Here is a 26,058-nt window from a genome sequence, read left to right as displayed (position 1 = left end):
TTCAATTTTTAAACTTTAAAAATCTATCAAAATTTTTCTATTGATTCTATTTTTACGATATTTTCAGGGTCAATGTGAAATTTTATGCTCTTTCCAATAAATCGAATATAATATTTTAGCCAAACGTTTTTTTTTTAATTCAGGACCCCCCCCCATTTTGAAATGTCTTTTAAAAAGTAAATAATTAATTTACACACCAAAGTTTTATATATCCCAAATTAAAGATAAAAGATCAATAAATAATATATTCAAATTTAAAACAAATTTTTAGAAATTTACCTGTAAAGTCCGAAGTTTAAAACATTTTTTTTTAAAACCACGTTGTTTGTTTGTTTTTTTTTGTTTTTTTTTAATGAAACCTTGGTCCTTGCTCCTTTAATTGAAAAGAAAAATTAGGGTTTGAATTACATTTTTCGAGTAGTTAAAAGACAGGGGGTCGAATTCACGCCCCTCCCCCTCATTTTGAAATCTCTATTAAAATTGATTATTATTACGAGTTTGTAGTGTAATTCAAATCTTGTAAGTAGCTGAATACTTGATGCTTCACCAGGGCTATCAAGGGTATTTTTATCGTGGCTCCACCACTAGATGGGGTGCCTACCATGGCTTAAAAGAGTCCCATCTACCCTCGAGAGAAGGATAGACCACGCCAGTTTCTCAACCTGGTATTTTACCTTGCGGTACATACAGCGCCTCACCTTCCCAAATGGTCACCCATCTGGTACTGGCCAGGCTCAACGTTGCTTAACTTCGGTGATCTGGCAAGAATCGGTGTGTCAACGTGAATGAGCCTATAATAACAACATAAACAATGTACAACTTACATCAGCAGGAGCAAAGACGCTCAAACAGCAGGAAAAATCAGTGATAATTACATATAAGTAAAGGTGGCACCGACTTGTTTCACTTAGACATTCAATCGACTGCTAATGACGCATTAAGTCATCAGAAACTCTGTTTTTTGTACCAATCCTTCTACCATTATACATTATATATAGTTCAGTATAGCATAGAATTATTGGGCAAAGCACATTGCACAAGAAAATAGCTGTACTAAGAGAGACAAGATCAGGAAAAGTCCGACAGATCAGATACAGAAATATGTGGTAAAATATCTACAAAAGGACTTCACGTGACAAACTTAATCTAAATTCTCTCACAGACACACCGGGTTTAACTAGAAACAACAAAACACAGATTCAGGGGAACAAGCATTCCCTAACAACAATGGATAATCAAGACAACAAAACACAATATCAGACAAAATGTCTCTTTGAATGCAGTGCAAGCCAGTCTTTAGTGCTACGTTCGCTCTTCTCATATATAAAGGCTGTGTCATCGACTATCAACAGCAGTTGGTGGTGAAAGTCGTCGGGTCGTCTCACGTGGATCATTGCCGATCACATAGCAACGGCAACAAGCATCACAATTACAGGATTTTTCTAATTCTCTTCTCAGAACTTTTTTGTCAGCAAAGTGGCCGATTAGGCCGATTACCGTTTAATCGGGACAACCCTAATCCTAATTAACTTCAGTTTGAACTTTTTGTAAATTTCTTATCGAGATGAGTTTTTATTCAATACGTTTCATCAATAAATATTTAATTTAATATCTCTCTATCTGTATAAAAGCCAAGTATGTCCAAGGATGGAGTACTGCTGCCACATCTGGGCAGGAGCTGCTAAAAACAGCCTATCCTGCCTTGACAGAGTACAAAATAGACTTTGTGGTTTAGTGGGGGGTGCCCTTTTCTCATCCCTGCAGCCTCTCTCCCACAGAAGAGACATTGCAAGCCTGTCTTTGTTTTATCGTTATTTCCATGGCAAGTGCTCGTCTGAGTTCCAATCTCTCATCCCACCCCTTCGCCAATCTTTCACGAGAAACACCCGTCTGGCTGAAACTACTGTCAATAATTTTCTCCACTCTTTATCTGTGCCTAAATCCAAACGTAGATTCCATGAGCAGAGCTTCTTTCTCAGAAGTGCACGACTGTGGAACTCTGTTCTGTCTGCCTGCTTCCCACCTGACTACAACTTGGATGTCTTCAAGTCCAACATAAACAAACTCCTGATAAACCGCCCCATTAAGTAAGACACTCTATCAAATCTCCAATACTAATGATTACTACAATACTATCTCATTGATTACTGTACACGCAATAACCCTTATCCCTGAGTGGCCTCCAGGCCTTGATAAGTGGTGACCCCCATTAAAAAAAAAAAAAAAAAAAAAAAAAAAAGAAAAAATTCTGCTTTTCTTGCTACCATATTTTTGTTATTGTGATGGTCGTTATTAGGTATTGATTTGGTTGGTTGGTTGGTTGGTTGGTTGGTTGTTTTTGTTTTACGGCATATCAACCTTTTTCAGGTCATTTAATGCCAAATTCAGTTATTTTGAAGAACAATTTTTAATAGAATATATTTGTTTATTCCAAGTTGGTTTCTATTTAACCTATAGTTGGGACCCTACCACTCCGGGTCAGAGTGGACCTGGGAGCAATGGCAATTAAAGGGTGGCTCCATACTCCCCAAAGCTTGCAAGCTGGGGCCTCACCATTGGATATAGTTTAAGGTCATATCCAGGACCATCGGGTATTGAGATACAGTACCTCATAGCATACAATGTTACACCCGAGTCAGACGTATCCAGTATGATTGGTGCCAGATACTTACAATATTATACTGGTGTCAATCGTGTTTACTACAACTAGTATCAAAAGTCACAATATAACCAGATGTAAAAGTGATGTTTCAATTTTTAATCTTGAATTGGACTCTTTCGGAACACGTGCATCTATTATTGTGTCATTGTGTCAACTTTTCTTTCTGTTTATTTTGTTGATATAATGGATCTACCAATTGAAGTAACCCGTTTTTTTGTAATCCGTTAATGTCCTGTGAAGGATTCCATTGCTAGAAGAATTATTTATTTATTTATTTATCCCCCCCCCCCAATGTGCTGGGAAGATTTGCGAAATCAAAATATGAATTGGATACTTCAGTCACTCTTAACAAAATATTTTTTCAGAGGAAATCATGATGAAAATATTTATGCACGTTTTCTTGTCATCTGTCTCTCATTCGATATATAATTACAGTAGCGTCCAAAACTAAGGGGCAAAATTTTAAAAACCTAATATTTGTTAGAAATAACAAATGTGAAAATCTGAAATTTGGACAACTGGTAGTCATTATCATCCATAATATCATACTAAAAGTTGAATCATTTGCAAAGGATAGAAAAAAAATTACAACAATTATTTATTTATTTTCCAAATAGGAACGCCCAAAAGTAAGGGACAAAATGTGAGAAAAACAATGTAAACAGCCAAAAAAACCATAAAAATACATGAATAAATAAATAAATAAATAAATAATTGTTATAATTCTTTTTCTATCCTTTGCAAATGATTCAAATTATAGTATGTTATTATGAATGATAACGACTACCAGTTGTCAAAATTTCAGCTTTTCGGAGTTATTTCTAACAAATATTAGGTTTTAAAAGTTTGTCCCTTAGTCTTGGATGCTACTGTATATATATATATATATATATATGCTAACAGGACTATCTGACATTGCCTAAAGTCCTAATTTCTGTAGAATGCGTTTATCACACACACACACACACACACACATTAACATTATAATTCAAAATTGTAAGTTCATTTTAGGATGTTGGTTAATTGTAGGTATAGACGGCTTCATACCCTCCAAATAATTCCAGCAAAAACCTAATAGCCAGCCATGGTTCTCTCCAGAATGTGCTGCTACGATTGTGCATAGAAATCACTATTTCCATTACTTCCAACCTAATAGATGTACTGAAACTAACGCCGCCTTCAGGACTGCCAGCAACCACTATAAAAGAGTAATAAGGAACGTGAGAGAGGTTGTCAGTCTGTCAAGTCCAAATTAACTGAGCAGTGGCTTAGTTCCCACCAGTTTTGGAAAATAACAAACAGGGTTCTGAATAGAAGTGTGTACTCTATCCCAAGCTCGAAGGCCAGGCGTTTGTGTTTGTATTCGATTAGTTTCACTTTATTTATATGAAACAGACAAACAAACACTTGAAACGAGGGAATTTTTTTTAAATTCGATCAAAAAAAAAGATAGAAACAATGTTTGTTTGCAAATCTGAGATATCCCAACCATCATCGAGATTACCTCAGGTCCATGGTATCAGCATTGGACAAAACCAAACTCTTTGCCAAGAACTTTGCAGCTAATTCTACCCTATGCGATCAGTGTCTCCCCCCCCCCCCCTCTATTTCTTCCTGTGTCTGAAAACACGCTATATGACATACAAGTATCTGTGCGTGATGTTGCCAAGCTAATTAAAAATCTCAATTCCAGTAAAAAAACTGGATCTGACAGCATTCTTATTATAGTGCTTAAAAAGCTTCAACCATGCTTACAAAACTGTTTAAGCGTTGTCTTAAGAAGAATTGCTTCCCAACACTTCAACTTGTATTTAAAAATTCAGGTGATCAGTCATCTCCCTCTCAATATAGACTAATCAGTAATAATGAGTAAGTTGCTGGAATCTGTTAAATAAAGAAGTAGTCAATCACCTCAGCAGAAATAACCTCCTCAGTGACATGCAATATGGTTCCCGTTCTGCTAGATCTTATATCTCATAGGATTAGCGAATCTCTCGACAGAGGCTGCCTTTCTAGGACAATTGCTTTTGAAATATCAAAGGCCTTTGATAGGGTATGGCATAAAGGTCTACTCCATAATATCTCCAGCTACGGTATAGCTGGAAATGTCTTTTCAATTATTAAATCATTTCTTTCTTTCATGAGTACTGGTTGATGGGCAGAAATCAGAAGCTCTGTCGAGAGATTCGCTAATCCTATGAGATATAACTGTTAGCACATCTGCTGTAGATCTAGCAGAACGGGAACCATATTGCATGTCACTGGGAGGTAATGCCGGAATCTCTCAGGAGTCCATCCTTGGCTCAACTCTCTTCCTGATCTATATCAATAATCTCCCAAATCACATCCTAAAATCATTTGTAGGCATTTATGCTGATGACACTATCATCTATGACAACACTTTAAAGGCCGTAAATGATCAAGTTCTCTCTGATTCTCTCTCCTCTGATCTTGATCACGTGGTGGAATGTGGAAACAGGTGGCTGGTTAATTTTAATGCATCTAAAACCAAACTTCTTTCTTTACATCATCAATGCTCTGATCCCCGACTGGCATCAATTGAAATGAATGGTTCTTGTCTTCAGGAGGCTCCGTATTTTGACAAACTTCTGGGTCTGACCTTTACTCCTGATTTCAGATTGAACACATAAATCAAATCTGTTGCCAAGGCTACTGGAAAAATAGTGGGATCATTCTACCGCTCCAATAGAGATCACATTGTTGATGCGGTTCTCTACCTGTGTAAGCGCCAAGTATGTCCAAGGATTAAATACTGTTGCCACATCTGGATAAGAGCTGCTAGAAGCAGCTTATCCTGCCTTGACAGAGTTTAAAATAGACTTCATAGCTTAGTGGGGGATGCCCTTTTCTCTTCCCTGCAACCTCTTTCCCACAGAAGAGATGTTGCGAGCCTGTCTCGACTTTATTGTTATTTTCATGGCAAGTGCTCATTTGAACTCCAATCTATGATCCTCCCTGGCCGTTCACAAAAAACACTCATCTAGTTGAAACCACTATCAATAATTTTGCCAACTCTTTGTCTGTGCCTAAACCTAGACATAGCATCCATGAACAAAGTTTCTTTCTTGGAATTGCACACCTATGGAACCCTGTTCTGCTTTCCTGCTTTCCAACTGACTACAATATGGTCGTCTTCAAGTTCAATGTGAACAAGTTCTTGATGGTCCATCCTCTTAATCCAGTTTACCAAATTTCCAACAATTATCCTCATCTTTTATTAGATGTTTCACGACGTTTCGATCAACTGTTCCTCTGGCCTTCGTCAGGTGGTAACCGCAACGGATAGAAACTCTGAATCTCCTGACTGCATCTACTGCAATTAATGCCTTTGGTAGTTGTTCTCGTCTCAACTAATAAAAGATTAGGATAATAGTCCGCAATAAATAAAATTAATAAATAATACCTATCTCAATAATGAATTCCAATTAAAATAATATATACCATTCGGTACGGACCCGACTATGGAAGATCAGATAATAAACATGAATTTATAAGACCAAAAAATTCAACCTTGATCGCCATTTGGGGTCCGTGGCGCAGTTGATAGACGTTGAATCTCTATGGTTCCAGGTGATGATTGTCTGAAGATAGCGGTTTCAATCCTACCCAAAGCCGGCCAGAGGCTTACTTGGCCAAAAACGTGGTGAGACGACAACAACTACGGAAGGCAGTAATGTCAGTGAATGCAGACAGGAGATTCAGAGTTCCTACCCGTCGCGGTTACCACCTGACGGAGGCCAGAGGAATAGTTGGCCGAAACGTCATGAAACGACTAACAAAAGATGAGGATAATTGTTTGCAATAAATAAAAATAAATACTCATCCCAATGAATTCCAATTAAAGAAATATATAGGAATTAATTGTGTAAATACGTCTTTCAGTCACATAAATTAAGAGGTAATCTTACATGGTTCTAATTGAAGCTTTTTAAAATTTCTAATTAAAGCATAAGTTTGTATACATGCGTCAGCCATTTGTAAATTTATGTTTGTTTTTGAAGATTTGTTGTATGAGTAACCTAATTTTCTGCTTATGCAAATGGTGAATAATGCACCCAATAATTGCTAATAATTTTTTCATCTGCATTTTGTTTTTTTTTAATTATTGTTGGTTGGTGAAAATACGAAAAAGCCTATCAGTGTTTCATATCTCTGTTTTTCCAGATGATATCTTTATTTATTTGAATGTGGATTGGACGGAAGATAAACAGAATAAGACAAACATAACAGATATTCTACAGCTGCGTTTGTTCAATTTGTGTGCAAAAATATTTTCAACTTAAAACCTGACAGACCAAAGAAGATGTGGTGCTTCTGCAGAATTGGGACGAGATTTTGTAGTTGATAAATGGAGTTTTCAGATAAAAAAAAACAATGGTTTCAGCTGATTTTTTTTTGTCAATTCTAATAAGTTACAAAGATAGCTTCCAAATTATGCAGTCGGAATCACCTGATTGAATTATTAAAAAAAAAACAAAAAAACTTTAATTGTGTTAGCAGGTGAAAAATTGCCGCCATCTTGTTTTTATTAAATGAAGTAAAATGAAACCATAAAAAAGGGAAGTAACTCTAAAGTTTTAATGTGACTGACGCAAAACAAATAACAAAATAAACATAACATATATACAGTGTTTCTGAGTCTGGTGTTTATATAAGATTTTTTCATAATTGTTTAGTATAAAAATAACTGTTCGCCTAAAAATTAAATAACGTAAAAATGCATCCAAAACCAAACTCCTATCCTTACATCATCAACGCTCTGATCCCCATCTGGCATCAATTGTGATGGATGGCTCTCGTCTGGGTGAGGCCCCGTGTTTTGACAAGCTTCTGGGTTTGACCTTTACTCCTGATCTGAAATGGAACACGTACATCAAGTCTGTTGCCAAGGTCGCTGGAAAGATGGTGGGATCCTTCTACCGCTCCAGAAGATATCTCACTACTGATGCAATTCTCTATCTATATAAAAGCCAAGTACGTCCAAGGATGGAATACTGCTGCCATATCTGGGCAGGAGCTGCTAAAAACAGCCTATCCTGCCTTGACATAGTACAAAATAGACTTCGTGGCTTAGTGGGGGATGCTCTTTTCTCTACCCTGCAACCTCTCTCCCACAGAAGAGACGTTGCGAGCCTATCCTTGTTTTATTGTTATTTCCATGGCAGGTGCTCGTCTGAACTCCAATCTCTGGTCCTCCCTCGCCAATCATTCACGAAAAACACCTGTCTAGCTGAATCCACTGTGAAAAATTTCCCCCACTCTATATCTGTGCCTAAATCAAAACGCGGATTCCATGAACAAAGCTTCTTTCTTAGAACTGCACGCCTGTGGAACTCTGTTCTGTCTGCCTGCTTCCCACCGGACTACAACTTGGATGTCTTCAAGTCCAATGTTAACAAACTCCTAATGAACCGCCCACTTCATAAAATCTCCACACTAACATAATGTACTTGCAATAACCCTTATCCCTGAGTGGCTTCCGGGCCTTGATAAGTGGTGACCACTGTGTAAAAAAAAAAAAAAAAAATAATAAAAAAAATAATGTGTACAAGTTTCTTTTTTGCAACTGTTGAATTGCCTCCCTTGTGACTCTCCTCTGTCTTGCATAAGCATACATAATCGTGTTCTTCAAATTCTATTTCCTTTTAATAAAAAATTTTCTACGTCATCGATTTTGGTAATTTTTGGATATAATCATCTTAAAAATACGGAGAATACGTAGATACTGTTGTTTTCATGTTAAATTCAATATTACTATTTCCGAAATCTCGTCTCACTAGTGTAGAAGTACCAAAGATGTTTCATGAAACTTAAGCATGACAGACCAATGAAAATGATCTTTCAGATTTAAATGTAACTGAATGGTCGATGGACAGAGTTACTTTAATAAAGATACTTGGATGCAAATAAAAAGTATGGAAAAACGATGGATGATTATTAGATATGAAAAAGGAAAATGGAGGGAGGAAAAGACGTCTTGAGTCAGATTCGGCAAAAGAGTAGGATAATGTCATCAGGTACTTATCAATGGTTACTTATTCCATTTTTTTTTTTCTTTTTAGAAATTTAAGACGGTTGATCAGCTTAGATACGTTCACTTAGTTCATCCTGTGATACCTCTGCTGCTCCATCTTCATGAAACTTATAGAAGTGACTTTTTAGTACTTATGTATTTTTGTTACTGTGAGAAATTTTCCAAGTACAACCGCCATATTGGTTTTGGCGGCCTACATGCTTTGTAAGCCGGTCTGTCATTGGTTTAATTTGAATGCATCAAATCTTGTCTTGGCGCCAATTTGTATTCATGTATTTTTTCAGTCTGAGAATGAACACGGGAAACAGCAGACTCACAACAGTGGCGCTCTGTCTAGAGTGCCAGGATTTTACCTTCTTGGACACCAAACAGTGGGTGAACAAAGGACATTTCTCTAAATACAGAGATAACATAATTGCTGAACTTATTCAGCCACTGTTTTTGCAAAGGGATATTCTACTGTGTTTGGCATGATATATTTGATTATAGGAATTTATTCCTATTTCTTGCAGAGACTACGAGGTCCCAAAATATTGGGCACCAACATTCACACTGTGTTCACCATGTACAACATGGATCCTTCTAAAAGGAAACCCGAACTAACATTCCCACAGAGGAATCAAACTAAAGGCTCCATGCATATGGATGGCAAATTCAGCCACTGTTTTTGCAAAGGACTTACTGTGACCAAAGAACTTTCATTTCTGATACATTGTGAATAAAATTTGAGTTTTAAAGGTATGGCTTTGTTTGTGGAATTTCATTTGCTATCTGCAGGGAGGAAATTGAGCGTGTGACAAAGAAATTTTGTACACTACCACGCTGACATAATGACGTTATTTCGAAAGCCATTCTTAACATGAGATGGTGTTTTCTAACTATTCTGTGTTTCCATTTAACAATTTAATAATAATAAAAAAGTATGAAATTTGAATTTAACCTGAAAAAACTATTTAAAAATAGCACGATACCAAAAGTACATTAGCACCAACTTTTTATACAATCAAAATATTCCATTAATAGAATTCTGTTCGTTCACATATCCTCAACTATTCTCAGAAGATAATATGGTCAATCCTAGAAAGTTCACCGTTTTAGTACAAAAATGTTGACTCATGAAATGACCATGGATGCAAGATTCATATACTAATGGGAATGGGATACTTCGGCGTCGACTATAACTTCTTTAAAAAAATTAAGAAAAACTATGAAATCTTTAACTGATTTTTTAAAAAAAATCATGTGTTTGCAAAACTCGTTTTGGTTAATTATTTTCTAATTAATTTTTTAATTTAACAAATTAAAAAATATCTTTAAGTTCTTTTTTCTTTTACTTAAGAAAAACAATATGTAAATATGTTCTTGTTGACGACTGAGTATTATTCGTTTTTATGTGTGTGTGTGTGTGTGTTTTTTTAAATAAACGGTTATCTTTAAGTTCTTTTTTTTAAATTAAGAAAAATATGAAAATATAATGTTTTTGTATTGTGATTTAAATAAATACGGTTCAAACTATTTAATGTTTTTATATCAATTTAACTTTTTTTTTTAAAGAAAAATCATGTTTTTGAAAACCTTTTATGTTCGTTATTTTATGATAAATTTTTGGATTAGGAAAAACAGTATGAAAATTATATCTAGTTGTTGATGACTGAGTGTTCTTATTTGTTTTTGTCATGGTTATTTTTAAAGTTATTTTATTTTTAGATCAAATGAATTCTTTTAATAACTATTATTACAGTTTTATTAAAAACTTCATTTACTGAATTAAAACAGTGGGCAGTCTATCATAGTATTATATATATATATATATATATATATATATATAGATATTATAGTATTATATAGATATTATAGTATTATATAGATATTATAGTATTATATAGATATTATAGTATTATATATAGATATTATAGTATTATATATAGATATTATAGTATTATATATAGATATTATAGTATTATATATATATATATATATATATATATATATATATATATATATATATATATATATTATAACTACTTCATTTACTCACATAAACCTATTATACGAAAGTATAGATTTATGCGTAAACTTTAAGTATTTACTTCAAAAGTGCTCAATACATAGGTAGAGCTAGTTAGTAATTTATAAAATATATATGGCGATTAAGCTACACTGAATATTCTGCGTTTCATCCACTATAGGATTCGTCAGGCTTAAGCGCATAAGCCTGACGAATCCTATAGTGGATGAAACACAGAATATTCAGTGTAGCTTGATCGCCATAGACACGTTTCAAGACTCCAAGCATAGTTTTGGGACACAATTGCCATTTTAGGTCAATTTTCAAAACGGATAATGTATAAGTGTTATATCATTTTTCTAAACCAAAATTTCACGAGGAATCCAATAAAACAAAAACGAATACAAAATTTTGATGGGAAACCATGTTTTCAAGCAATTCTTTCATGACGGCCGGAATCGCACTTCCCGTTTTTTTGTTCCAAGGACCGTATCCTGCAGATTGCGAAACTATTTAAAAAAATTACTCAAAACCTATCAATCATAAGTGTTAGGCCATCTTTCTTAACCAGAATTTTGTGAGGAATCCAAAAATAAGGGAGAGAATACCAGATCTTGATGAGAAATTGCCTTTTTTGGCCAGGTTATGGTAACAACCCATCCGAATTTTGGGATACTGGAAGTTTTCAACAACACATAACGAAAAGGGTTCTTAACCTCTCATTAAGACATCTTTTTATTGAAGAATGATGGGTAATGGATACATAAGATTCCCAGTTTAAGTTTAGAAATGTCTGAAATGAACAGAAGACAACATAACAAGAGTATACTAGTACTGATGCAAAAATCTGTTATCAAAAGGAAGATAGTTTAAGACCAAGTCCTGAGACACATTTCGTCGACTTGTGACCATTTCCTTAGCGATGGAGGCAGCTTTGGTTGAGATTGTTATGCTCTGAGGTATGTACTCTGGTGGAATGACAACAGAGTAATCATTAAGAAGCTGCTCTACCAGAACATTGTCGAGCAACAGTCCAAACCAATATCTCAGCAAAGTTTTTGATTCGGTCTCATTCATGTTGGGAAGTCTGTTGAGAAGTTTATCAACACGATAACGAACTTGTCGGATACTAAGGTCTCCGCTCTTGATTTGAATCTTCTGCAGTTCAATTTGCAAGAGGCCATGAAGGGTGGACAGGTTGACCAAATAGATCATCATCTTTAGACTGTCAATACTGTTGGTTGGCAGAAGACCCTGCAGCACAGTCCGATGTCTGTAATACTTTTTACGTAGGGCTTCGTCAGATGGTTGCGGTGGTGCTTCTGTATTCTGCTCGTCATCAACATCGGATGCAGGAGGACTAGAATTCAACTCTTCCTCACTTGCAGAACTACCAGAGTCTCTCTCCTCCTGTTCAGTATTTGCCCCCTTCCTCTTCTGCCAAGTTGCTAATTGCAGCAAGCGACGAACTGTTGACACTCTTTCGGTTTTGCGTCGCTTTCGTTGTTGCTCAGTCTTCCGGCGTGATCGCGTTCTTGGTGTCATCGCTGCTGCTTCTAAAGGTGATCTGCCACGTTTTCCAGATGTTGAAGTCGTTAGTTTTTCCTCATTTAAGGGTGTTGATGCATTTGATGGAAGTTTTGTTGGAGGTGGAGATGGTGGATTTGCTGTTGCTGCCTTCTCATGATGTTTATGTACTGCATCTTCATGGTATTTCACTTTCTCCTCCTTCGTCAAATTGGAGTATCCTGTTGTTGTAGATCCCTTCTTTCGCCCTCTCTTTTTTTCAAAAACCATAGTTGTTACTAGAGAGGGTCGCTATGTGAATTATTTTGAAAAAAGAAAAAGTATTAATCAGAATGACATAGCCATCATGACTATTTACATATTTACATACAGTTAAAAGGACTACGTTTTTAGGTCAGAACTGTTTCTCCTCACTACTGATACAACACACATACAAGTGAAGATCTCACACAACTTCCTTCATGTTAAGGGGAGGATTTTTCACACCTGCTCCACGTGAAAACCTTCTTTTCAGTTCACCCATAACACTTGAATAATTCATGAGGGTATTCCTTGACTTCAAACAATACGATGGAGCTGTGAAATGTTACTTCTATACATCCAACCTATACTGCCTACCATGACATATAAATCATTCACAAGGGAAACCCTCAAAGCAAAAATGAAGGGTGAGTCACTTAGTTTTCAACCCTGTTGGAGGGAATAGTTGTGGAAACCTATCAGAAGTGATATGACCACTTTGTTAGCACATAATTTGGTATCAACTGTGAAAAATACTGCTGGGGGACAAATTTGGAGAAAAAAAATATTACTGTAAACAAAAATGTACGTCTTCAATTTGGCCAAAATCAAAAATTCCTGATATACAAGTTGTTCAGATTGATATTAGTGACAAGTTGTATAGAAGGGATTTTTGATTTTTCGAAAATTGAAGGCAGGTTTTTTTTTTTTTTTACAGAAAAATTATTTTCGGCTTCACTTTTCACCGGTCAAACAAAACGTGCAATATTTTGGGAACCGCTAGCCGGTTGCTGCTGTTCTAAAGCTTAAATGAAAGCTAACTGATCAAGGTTACTGAGAAATGACCATAGGGACAGTGTTTGCTTCGTTTGTCATCATTTTAGAGGGATCTTTGCCAAAAAGACGCATTTTTTGACCAAAATCGGGAAAAAATTGTCACAGCCTGTAATTGAGGAGAATGGGTAAAATTCGAAGAGAGTTCTATGAGCAGCGTTTTTTTTGCACAAATGCAATTTTATACTATTGTTGAACGAAAATGATTATTACTTCCCTTAGTTTCATGTCTAAAAGTGATTTTTGGCTCTTCTTTGTGGTGAGGTAACAAAAATTGTCACTAAAATATCTCCATTTTAGGCCTTTTTTTCAGTTATATCGTTTTTTTCCGGTTGAAAACAGGTATATTAACCATATAAACCTATGATTTTCTGAAAGACAATTTAGTTTTGCCTCACATATCACAAGAATAGTCATTGTGTGACTGATCAGTGATTTTTGACTTCAATTGTCCCAAAACTATGCTTGGAGACTTAAAACGTGTCCATATATATTTTATAAATTACTATTATAATATTATATATATATATTATAATATTATATATATATTATAATATTATATATATATTATAGTATTATATATATATTATATATATATATATTATAGTATTATATATATATTATATATATATATATTATATATATATATATTATAGTATTATATATATATTATATATATATATATATTATAGTATTATATATATATATATATATTATAGTATTATATATATATATATATTATAGTATTATATATATATATATTATAGTATTATATATATATATATTATAGTATTATATATATATATATTATAGTATTATATATATATATATATATATTATAGTATTATATATATATATATATTATAGTATTATATATATATATATATTATAGTATTATATATATATATATTATAGTATTATATATATATTATATATATATTATAGTATAATATATTATAGTATTATATATTATAGTATTATGTATATATATTATAATATGTTATAGTATTATATATATATACTAGCAATCGGTGCCCGGCGTTGCCCAGGTGTTTTGAGGTTAATGCTGAGAAAAAAAAAAAAGGGTCAATTTTTTAAAACTTTGACCCCTATTATGACCTTTTAACATTTATTGTTTAGGGATCAAGTAAAGTTAATAAGTTAGATCCATGTCCAAGGAATCTATATCTAAAATATCACGTGTTTACTGTTTAGACCCAAAATTGTAGGAGGAGTTTGGTAGAGTTCTCAAAGGTCAAATCGTTGAATATATTAAATATTATTTTTTAAAGCAGTTTGGCCTTCAAAATTTCTGTTTGGCCTTTTTCTTCACCGATGAAATCTGGAGACGCAACGGGAATTTTCGGCAAAAAAATGTTGTTACTATGCACATCTATGTAATGAAATACAATTTGTGGCAAAATTTCAGGAAAAACTAATGGATGGTTATCTCGCAATAGTCCGGACAATTCGCTAAATTATCTCGTCAAAACCTTAAATCTCGAATTTTTGTGCATTTTTTTTTTTTTTGGAGGGGGGGGCTAATTTGGCATAATAGTGTCCATTTAATAGTATTATCTTGAAAAAATAAAAAAATAAGGAAAATTACCAAAAAAAACAAACAAGAACAACAAAAGTGTGCCGTATTTTTAAAAGTTTTATTGCGTTGTTTTTATTTGCTTCTTTTATTTCATCGGTGAAGAAAATGGCCAAACAGAAATTTTGAAGGCCAAACTGCTTTAAAAAATGGCCAAATTCGCGAAATTTGGCCTCGCTATAAAAAAAAAGGGGGAAATCCCCCTACTTGAACTTTCTGTTTAATTTCGCTTGTAGCGTTGATTTTTTTCTTTTTTCGCTATAAAAAAATAACTACTTGATGAAATTACGTGATTTTTTCTGTAGGAAAACTTTATCCCATGACGAGTACGTACAATATATTTTTTTTTTAAATATTTCCATTTTTTAATGTGAATGGAAAACTGCACACGTACCCAAACCCGAAATGTAAAGACCACGAGTGAACGCGGGTTTTTTTTTTTAGTTTAGTTTCATAATGACGGCCGTGATGTCGGAGGTTCGATTGTTAGATTGTAAGTTAGTTTCGTATCTTTGTAATTTGTAAATCGCAAGTTAGGAAAAAATTAAACCCTTCCAAGATGGACAATAAATAAAGCCATAATATTTTATGGTATCGTTAAAAGCCTACGAACCATAGTTTTTTAGGAGATGTGATTATTGGATTAACCAATCAGAAATCGTCTGTGGCACACACATCTCTGTTTTTATAGATATACTAGCAATCGGTGCCCGGCGTTGCCCAGGTGTTTTGAGGTTAATGCTGAGAAAAAAAAAAAGGGACAATTTTTTAAAACTTTGACCCCTATTATGACCTTTTAACATTTATTGTTTAGGGATCAAGTAAAGTTAATAAGTTAGATCCATGTCCAAGGAATCTATATCTAAAATATCACGTGTTTACTGTTTAGACCCAAAATTGTAGGAGGAGTTTGGTAGAGTTCTCAAAGGTCAAATCGTTGAATATATTAAATATTATTTTTTAAAGCAGTTTGGCCTTCAAAATTTCTGTTTGGCCTTTTTCTTCACCGATGAAATCTGGAGACGCAACGGGAATTTTCGGCAAAAAAATGTTGTTACTATGCACATCTATGTAATGAAATACAATTTGTGGCAAAATTTCAGGAAAAACTAATGGATGGTTATCTCGCAATAGTCCGGACAATTCGCTAAATTATCTCGTCAAAACCTTAAATCTCGAATTTTTGTGCATTTTTTTTTTTTTTGGAGGGGGGGGCTAATTTGGCATAATAGTGTCCATTTAATAGTATTATCTTGAAAAAATAAAAAAATAAGGAAAATTACCAAAAAAAACAAACAAGAACAACAAAAGTGTGCCGTATTTTTAAAAGTTTTATTGCGTTGTTTTTATTTGCTTCTTTTATTTCATCGGTGAAGAAAATGGCCAAACAGAAATTTTGAAGGCCAAACTGCTTTAAAAAATGGCCAAATTCGCGAAATTTGGCCTCGCTATAAAAAAAAAGGGGGAAATCCCCCTACTTGAACTTTCTGTTTAATTTCGCTTGTAGCGTTGATTTTTTTCTTTTTTCGCTATAAAAAAATAACTACTTGATGAAATTACGTGATTTTTTCTGTAGGAAAACTTTATCCCATGACGAGTACGTACAATATATTTTTTTTTTAAAATATTTCCATTTTTTAATGTGAATGGAAAACTGCACACGTACCCAAACCCGAAATGTAAAGACCACGAGTGAACGCGGGTTTTTTTTTTTTAGTTTAGTTTCATAATGACGGCCGTGATGTCGGAGGTTCGATTGTTAGATTGTAAGTTAGTTTCGTATCTTTGTAATTTGTAAATCGCAAGTTAGGAAAAAATTAAACCCTTCCAAGATGGACAATAAATAAAGCCATAATATTTTATGGTATCGTTAAAAGCCTACGAACCATAGTTTTTTAGGAGATGTGATTATTGGATTAACCAATCAGAAATCGTCTGTGGCACACACATCTCTGTTTTTATAGATATATAGAAGATAGATAGATAGATATAGATAGATAGATAGAAGAAGATAGATAGAAGATTATAGTATTATATATATATATTATAGTATTATATATATATATTATAGTATTATATATATATATTATAGTATTATATATATATGTTATAGTATTATATATATATGTTATAGTATTATATATATATGTTATAGTATTATATATATATATGTTATAGTATTATATATATATGTTATAGTATTATATATATATTATAGTATTATATATATATATTATAGTATTATATATATATTATAGTATTATGTATATATATTATAATATGTTATAGTATTATATATATATATTATAGTATTATATATATATATTATAGTATTATATATATATATTATAGTATTATATATATATATTATAGTATTATATATATATTATAGTATTATATATATATATTATAGTATTATATATATTATAGTATTATATATATATATATATTATAGTATTATATATATATATATATATATATATATTATAGTATTATATATATATATATATATATATTATAGTATTATATATATATATATATATATATATATATATTATAGTATTATATATATATATATATTATAGTATTATATATATATATATATATTATAGTATTATATATATATATATTATAGTATTATATATATATATATATATATTATAGTATTATATATATATATATTATAGTATTATATATATATATATATTATAGTATTATTATATATATATATATATTATAGTATTATTATATATATATATATATTATAGTATTATTATATATATATATATATATTATAGTATTATTATATATATATTATAATATTATAGTATTAAGTTGATAGAGTCTTATTAATTAGTTTTTGTTTTTATTTTATTTTCCCCAACTCATTGTATTCAAATGAATTTCTGTATATTTTTCTTCAATATTATTATAGTAACAGGCCGCCTGGTGTTGCTCGGTCATAAAATACGCATAAATATTACATTTTTATTCATTTAAAAACTGTGCATGTTTGTATTATCTTTTTTTCTAAACAATTCACCTCTTGTAAGTAAAAAAAAATACTCGAGCTGAGATTGAAACCAAAACCTAAACACTGTAAGTCAAGTATGATAACCATTAGGCCAGCTCGCCACAATCTTTCAAAAGTGTTTTCAGACCTACTTATTGCGCCTCGTGAGTGGGGGGCGGGGGCGGTCACCTCAAACACACAAAAGGGAATAAATCCAAGAAAGTAGAATCTCCACTCCCATTACACCTACTCTCCTGCCAGGCCTGGAATCACCCCAGCACCGAAAAATGAAGCTCGTTTTGTAGTGTCCAGCTTCACGCGCACACAAGATTTTGCGAGAACGCACGTAATAAAATGCTTGCCGCCATCTTTGTTTTTCTTTTTTTCGGCCTGAACTCACTCGGTAAGACTTCTATTTTTCTTAGCTTCTGACCACACGCCTCCCTGATCTCAAGATCATATTTTGTAGTCTCTCATCGACTGTGGTGGTCGCCTCTCTCTACTTGGCCTCTGAGGTGTCTCGTCCTCCTTCTGTTGCTGCACATTCCCCTCCATTGCTTTGCCTTCCACTGGTCTGATGTCGAGAATATGCCTCGGTACTCCATCCACCACAATGTTGTTTCTGGTGTTCCTCCCAGTCATGCGACCTCTACTCCATTGTGTGGTGCAGCGCGCCCCCGGTGGCTTCACCCATACCGTATCACCGAGTTTAATGGTCCCTATGGCCTCTGCCTCTCTGCTTGCCGGCTCAACCCTGGGATGTCTCCAGGAATATGCAGACGTTGACAGTTGCGAAACCGTCTTTGGCACTTGTCCCAATTTAGGCAACATATTATACCAGTAGACAGCTTGCTCAGGTGAGGTGCCTCCTCTTTCCGCAACTGCCTTTATGGTGCGGTGGTTTCTCTCCACGATCCCGTTGCCACTGGGTCTGTAGGCAGCTCTGAAAAATTGTTGGATATTCCATTTCTTCATTACTGCCGTCACTGCTACTGACTTGAATGTGGTCCCGTTGTCGGTTAACAGCTCTTCCACGGGACCTTCCTCCAAAAACACCTCATTGAGGATTGCCGCTATTTCATTGCCTGTTCCTCCACGCAGCTTCTTCCATATGGCAAATCGCCCGGGCTCGTAGTCAATCATGGTCAGTTAAAGTCCACCCCTGTAATGGGTGACATCGTATGCCAGTCTCTCCCAGGTCCCACTCACCCCCAATTGACCAGCTTCATGCGTGCTTGGAGCAGGATCAATCGACTGACATCTGTCGCATATCCAGACCACTTGCCTCACTTGCTCCTTGGTGACACTTGGGTCGACTTTCTTCACCAAGTACCATGTCCTCTCTACCCCCCCATATGGTGCAGATTGTGCAGCTCTCGCACGCCAACATCATCTAGATCTGATGCAGCAACAACATCTTTCTTTGTCACAAGCCAGCTCTTCACTTGTGAGAGCATCTGCTCAGTTCTTCTCAGAAGCCACCATGTCTACGCGAACCTTCAAACAAAACTCCTGCATCAGCTCAGCATCCAAAGCCTGCGCTTCACTAACATCTCTGCTGCTCCTTTCATTCTTATCCTTTTTTTGCTTGAAATGAGGGACTTTAGCCAAGCAAACACACTTCACCCTTCCATCTTCCGACCAGGGTAGTGTGCACCATGGTAGTGGTACAGCCAGTGTCGATCAAGGCCATAACTCGCCGTCCTTCCACCACGATCTTCTGCTTGGGCATCTGCTGCGAGTGCGCCACTATTCCCGAATCGGGGTGGCCGCTGGCGCTTCGGCTTCCCCTTGCCAATTTCCCGAACTCGTGCATTTCACCGCTAAATGGCCTCTCCGATTGCATTTATAACACACTGTCCATTGCAAGAATTTCCTGCAGTCTCTTCTCATGTGTGGTCCCCCACATTCGAAGCATGCCATCCTCGGGTTTGGCAGACTCCTGCCCACATCCGGCTGTACCGTTGCTGTTGTCCCTCCAGACTCTGTGGGCTGGGTGCTCACCAAAATCTTTGCAGTTTTGAGCAGCTCACTCACATCCAGCGTCTCCACTCCCAGGATCTGCTGCAAACGTTTCGATATCTCTTCCGGGAACCCGGTAATGAATGTCATTTTGACTATGTGACTCGTGGCGTGTCTCCTGATGCCCAACAACTCAACCAATCTCCTTATCTCGTTCGCGTAGACATCAACAAATTCACTAGTCCACCTCTTCTCCTTCAACTCATTAAAGGCCTCGAAAGGCCCCTCTGCAAAAGCTTCGATCAGTCGCCCCTGATCAAGTATAAATCATGTAGAATATCTGCATGAATATAATTACACGTAATAGTTTACTAAAGATGATCATCCCATAAGAAAATTGAAAACACTAGTAGGGAATTAATTAAAATGAATGTTTAAAAGAATATGCAAATTAGCTAGATCTTTTGCAGATGAATGCAATTCCACGACTCGTATATAAGAAAGTTGTATTTTCTTTTTAAATAGAAATAAAAGGCTTGCTTTTTTTCTGTTATTCTTGGCCTTCGGGCCAAGATTATTATCTTTTTTGTATTTACATGTAAATAAAAAATGTTTTAAAATTGGGTTTAAGTAGGAGCACCCTCAGCACACACACACACACACACACACACACACACACATTATGAAAGAGCACGGTAAAAGATGCTAGCTAAGAGAAATCTTTTTTGTTCCAGGTTCCAAAGAGATAAGATTGACCAACCAACCTCACCAACCTCACACCTTTTTGAGTTGTCCTTGTGCCTAAATTTTTTGTTATTTGTTTTTTGTATTTCATGTGAATAAAAGATTTGATAGCTCAAAGTGTAGTATCTGTTCTGATGCTACACTTTGAGTTAATTTGTTCTTGGTCAATGAAGGGGAAACTCTCTATACTGAGACAATTATTATTTTTAGCCCCGAACAGAGTTCCCCTTTTGCCCTTCTTTTGGGGGAGCCGGTCCCCCCCCCATTAAAAACTACCTTGTGTCACATTTTGCTTTCGTGGGGAAGCAAATAAATACCAACAAATAGGAAGAAGAGTTTTTAATATGAATATCAATACACAAAACCCCAAAATTTCTAGTCGCATAGATATAGGTGATTCCATGTCAAATCATCCAGACTGCAAAACGGAAAATGCTGTAAATCGACAACCGCTTGGAGTTACATGCCACATCTAACAAGATTTGAGGATATACATGCCAAACTCTTAAATTTTTGCATCAAATTACTCATATATAACTATGTTTATGGAAAAATAATTTCAAATAAATTTGTGGTTACTTTGAGTAGGACTGTCCCTAGATTAAATGCGGTGAATGACATGATTCTAGTTAGGAGTAGGATAAACGTTATCACTTTTGGTCAACGATGACCAACGACTTCCATGTTCCTCACAATTTTTATCACCTTATGCCTAATTAATTCAGACTGGTGAATGCGTTGAGCTATGTGTGTAGAATCGACTTTAAGCATTTTCATTTCGGCCACCGAAGGATAAACTTTGTCACTCACTACAAATCTTTAAGACACAATAATCTTCCATACACTATTTAAGCCAGGATCTATGCAACACTCTTTACTGTCAAAATTCAACTTCTTTTATTTATTTATTTTTTTTTTTTAGTTTGAGTTAATTTATATATTTTTTTTAATTTCAGGAATTCATATATTGGAAGGAAGATGAAAAAGATGATGCCTTAAAGTGAAACTGGAAAGTGAATCTGATTCTCTGTATTGCCACCTGGTTTCCCCCTACGTCAGTTCCTACCTTACTTCCCAACCACTGGTCCCTTACTCTTTTAGTAAAATCTGAATTTCACTCTTTTCTTACTACCTTCAAATAAAACCATAAATCTATTTTGGCTCCCTAATAAAAAAAACTTACCAAACTGACACATTCCCTTTCCTCAAGGATTTCAAAGTTCCCGCCATGAAAACTCCAGTAAGCTTATCTACATACTTATGGTTTTTGGTAGGACTGGTATTATCTTTGGTCGGAACTCTCAACGGGACTTGCCTGCATGATAGCATCCAGCCGATTGATGTCTCACAAAAGACTTTACACTATGCAACCTTTAATGCCAAGCGGCATTCCAGATTTGCAGGAGGTGTGCCGTCGCGAGGTCGAAGGACAGTCGAGGACTTTGAACCCATCAGGATTTCACCTTTTTTCATAGAGTTTGAGAATGTGGAGAAAAACGTCCAGTCACTTTTGAAAAAAGTAGTTGGCCGTGCAATCTCCAAAATCAGTCAGCTACTTGCGGGTAAGAATTTCTTTTTAAAGTCATAGTTGTGTTTTCTGTGATAGAAGTGTTGTTTAAATTTAAAATTTAAAAATAAAATACAAATAAAATATGTTTATAAGCCAAATCACAATGCAATATTATGACAATTAACAAATATTTATTTGTTTAAAATTGTAAACAGCATTTGAAGCATTGTATAATTAACTAGCATTTCGGCCCGGCGTTGCCCCGGTGTTTGGAGGTGTATGCTGAGCAAAAAAAAATGAAAACCAAAGAAAACGGTCAATTTTTTTAACTTTGACCCCTATTATGACTCCTTAACGTTCATTGTTTTGGGCTCAAATATAGTTAAGTTAGATCCATGTCCAAGGAACCTATATCTAAAATTTCAAGTGTTTAGACCGAAAATTGTTGGAGGAGTTTGGTAGAGTTCTCATAGGTCAAATCATTAAACTTTGACCCCTTAACAGCCAAATTTCTGTCCGAAAACCGATCACATCGATTTTCCCAAATCTCAGTACCCTATATATCAAATTTCGAGTGTGTAGACTAAAAATTGACAGAGTTATTGTATAGGGAAATGTACACAGACAGACACACAGACACGTTCACTTTTATAGATATATAGATAGATTAGAATAAGAATTACTATATAAATGAATCTAAAAACACTGCATGTTTTTTGTTTTTATGTATAAACAAATTATTTAAATCAGATAGATTTCAATACTATACATCCTTGTCAATCTTTGTCAATGAAGAGTCTGTTTTTTTCCTCTTTTTCCTGATTCGCACAATCACACCATGTGGATCAGAAAACTTTTCTGAAAAGGAAAAAAAAAAAAACAGACTCTTCATTAACAAGGATGGATAGCATCAAAATATGTTTGATTTAAACAAATAAATTGTTTATATATAAAAAGAAATGCATTTAGCCTTCCAAACATAGTCATTTATATACGCAATTCTTGTTCTAAATATTTGTTTAAAATTAATTTGGCTTTTATACATATTTTATTTTAAAATTTCTTTTTATTTTATTCTTTGAAAAACGAAAAAAACTTTTGCTTGAGAATTTTTTTTACTTTCTTTTTTTGTTTAATTTTTCTTTCTTTGCTATTTAAATTTGTGTACACACATGAATTACTTTTTTTAAAATTTTACATCTATTTTATTTACCTACTATCTAAGAAGTTAGACACAAGGTCACGTGTGAATTTGGTGAAAGTGTTTCTGTGTAATTGAATTCGAACGTGGCACCCAAAGGTTTTCAGTTGTTAATAATTCCCAAATCAGTTGCAAAAAAGTCTACCAGCAGACAATGTAAGAATGAAAATCATGTAATGGGTTTTTGATTAAAATTCAAATAAGGAGTTTTTTTTTTAACTTGGGAGTTACCATTTATCAAGGCCCGAAGGTCACTCAAGGATAAGGGTTAATGAATGTGAATTGGTAATGTAGTAATCAATAATGATATAAATTGAGTAGAATTTGGTTATTTATGGGGACAGCTCAACAAGAACTTGTTTACATTGGATTTGAAGACTACCATGTTGTATTCAACCAGGAAGCAGGCCAGCAGAACAGTGTTCCACAAGTGGGCAGTTCTCGGAAAAAAGCCTTGTTTATGGAATCTGAATTTAGATTTAGGCACAGTTTTGGGGGAAATTGCATATAGTGGTTGTAGGTAGTCGAGTGTTTTTTTTGTAAAAGTTTGGCAATGGGGAACGATAGATTGGAATTACAAAGATTCAGTCAAGCACTTGCCATGAAAATAACGATGGTATTCTAGACATTAGGTTTAGTAGCATTTAACCATAAAACTGGTGCAAAGCTGTCCTGTTTGAGAAATTAAAGAATGCCTGTCCCAGGATGGGTAAAATTTATTGCATGTATAAATCTATGTATTTTTATATTGAATGATTTGGTAAACATTTATTGCATTTATTAAATCTATGTATTTTTACATTAAATGATTTGGTAAACATTTATTGCATTTATTAAATCTATGTATTTTTACATTGAATGATTTAGTAAACATTTATTGCATTTATTAAATCTATGTATTTTTATATTGAATGATTTGGCAAACATTTATTGCATTTATTAAATCTATGTATTTTTACATTAAATGATTTGGTAAACATTTATTGCATTTATTAAATCTATGTATTTTTACATTAAATGATTTGGCAAACATTTATTGCATTTATTAAATCTATGTATTTTTATATTGAATGATTTCGCAAACATTTATTGCATTTACTAAATCTATGTATTTTTACATTGAATGATTTCTTTAAAATTGAATCTAAATTGTATTTATTTTATCAGTTGTGCCGGCATTGAATCCTGTGCTTTTGGCTCGGACGGCCTGTCAGACAAAGTGGAGTGATGGACCAAATAAGCATAAGTAAGCATAATTTATTACTGTTTCATTTAATTTCATATACATTACAATATTACATAATGTAAGGAGGTATGCATAGATTTTCAGTATTTACTTCTGTGACGTTGTATGCAGACAATCGCGAAGAAGCAAGGACAAGGAAAGAATTCAACTTACTTTTTTTTTCAGTTGAAACAACAGACATTTATTTTCAGGTGTTTAATAGCAGGGGCACATATCGGGGACATATAATGGACGATGATGAGACATTTCTATAATGGCGTATACAACGACAACGACTGCTATGCCAATTACTTGTTGAGTTCATTATTTGTAGTAGAGGAGATATAGATATGAGAGTGGACTGTTCTTTTTAACACATAGGGGATGAGATTCATTATTGATGGTGGGGACAGATTATTAAAGAGGACAGACAGTTAATACTTTGAAAGGGTTTTACACAATGTTCTTTTACAAGACGAATCTCAAAACACATTACCTTTTCAGTTGAAATAGTAATGAACGAAGACTTACAAATAACATGATGATATTTATTTTCCAGCTAGATGAGATGGTCAGGGATTCGATTGCCTTGCAGAATTACATTCTCTTGACTCCCTTTCTGGTTTGCTTCCAAAAGGTGTTCAGCTAACTCACTCTTTTGACTCTGTCAACTCAACTCCCCACAAGCTTCTCTCTCTGACTCCTAACTTTTGAATATATTGTGATCTATCTTTCTTTGTGACGTCAGAAACGTGCTGAACCATGTGAATGCTTTCTCATGTGGATTTATATACACCTATCTTAAACTCTGACCTTTAGTTGTATCGTTATTCCTATCATCTATAATATAAATCTCACTTGTCTGTTTAAATGTATGTATGTATGTATGTCTGCCTAAAACTTTCAACAGAGGCGACAGATTTTCACAAGATCAGTATCATTTTGAAGCTCGACGTCTCGGACAACAAATATCTAAAAATTGGCCCAAAACATTCATTCTTTCACCCTCAATTAGGCAGTTTTCTACAAGGGGGGAGGTCGATTTTTTGCAAGCCATTTTTGCAAGTCATTGTATTGGTTGGATTAACTTTGCCTAATTTTAACATTCCAAAAACTTCCGGTCACGTCATGAAGCAACGGTAAAACGTCAGATTTTCTTTCACTTTCTTTTCCGCCTTTGTGTCATGGGTTCAAGCCTGTCTGCGTACTACCACTTTTTTTTTTCTTAACACGCACCTCCTAACACCCGGGCAACACTGGGCACCCAGGCTAGTTGTATCTAAATTGCAATATGTTTTCTTTTTAACTTTTGAATACTGGGTTCGATTTTAGCCTTTTCCTTTAATAAAAATTATTTTCAAACCTATTTATGTTGTTCCTCTAATTACTGGGATCTGTCCTCTTTCCATATACAACACAGGTATTTTCCTGAATGATGTCTTGTTTCTTGTTAAAAAAAATCTTCTCATACTCGAATGGG

General features: G+C 34.3%; 1 protein-coding gene across 2 annotated transcripts in view; it reads left to right on the top strand.

Annotated features, from left to right (window-relative positions):
• The window catches only part of LOC145293730 (ciliated left-right organizer metallopeptidase-like), a 109,027-nt gene that overhangs the window by 34,879 nt on the left and 48,090 nt on the right, over positions 1–26,058 (top strand). For both annotated transcript variants that reach the window (XM_080140181.1, XM_080140180.1), the window contains exons 2-3: positions 21,599–22,204; positions 24,521–24,599. In XM_080140181.1, the coding sequence (XP_079996307.1) occupies positions 21,871–22,204; positions 24,521–24,599 (413 nt within the window). In that variant the 5' untranslated portion in view covers positions 21,599–21,870. The remainder of the gene's footprint in view (positions 1–21,598; positions 22,205–24,520; positions 24,600–26,058) is intronic.

The sequence above is a fragment of the Euprymna scolopes genome, chromosome 15 (genome assembly GCF_053919585.1).
Source record: "Euprymna scolopes isolate OS-2025 chromosome 15, ASM5391958v1, whole genome shotgun sequence".
Lineage (NCBI taxonomy): Eukaryota > Metazoa > Mollusca > Cephalopoda > Sepiida > Sepiolidae > Euprymna > Euprymna scolopes.
This window is presented reverse-complemented; position numbering and strand designations above follow the sequence as displayed.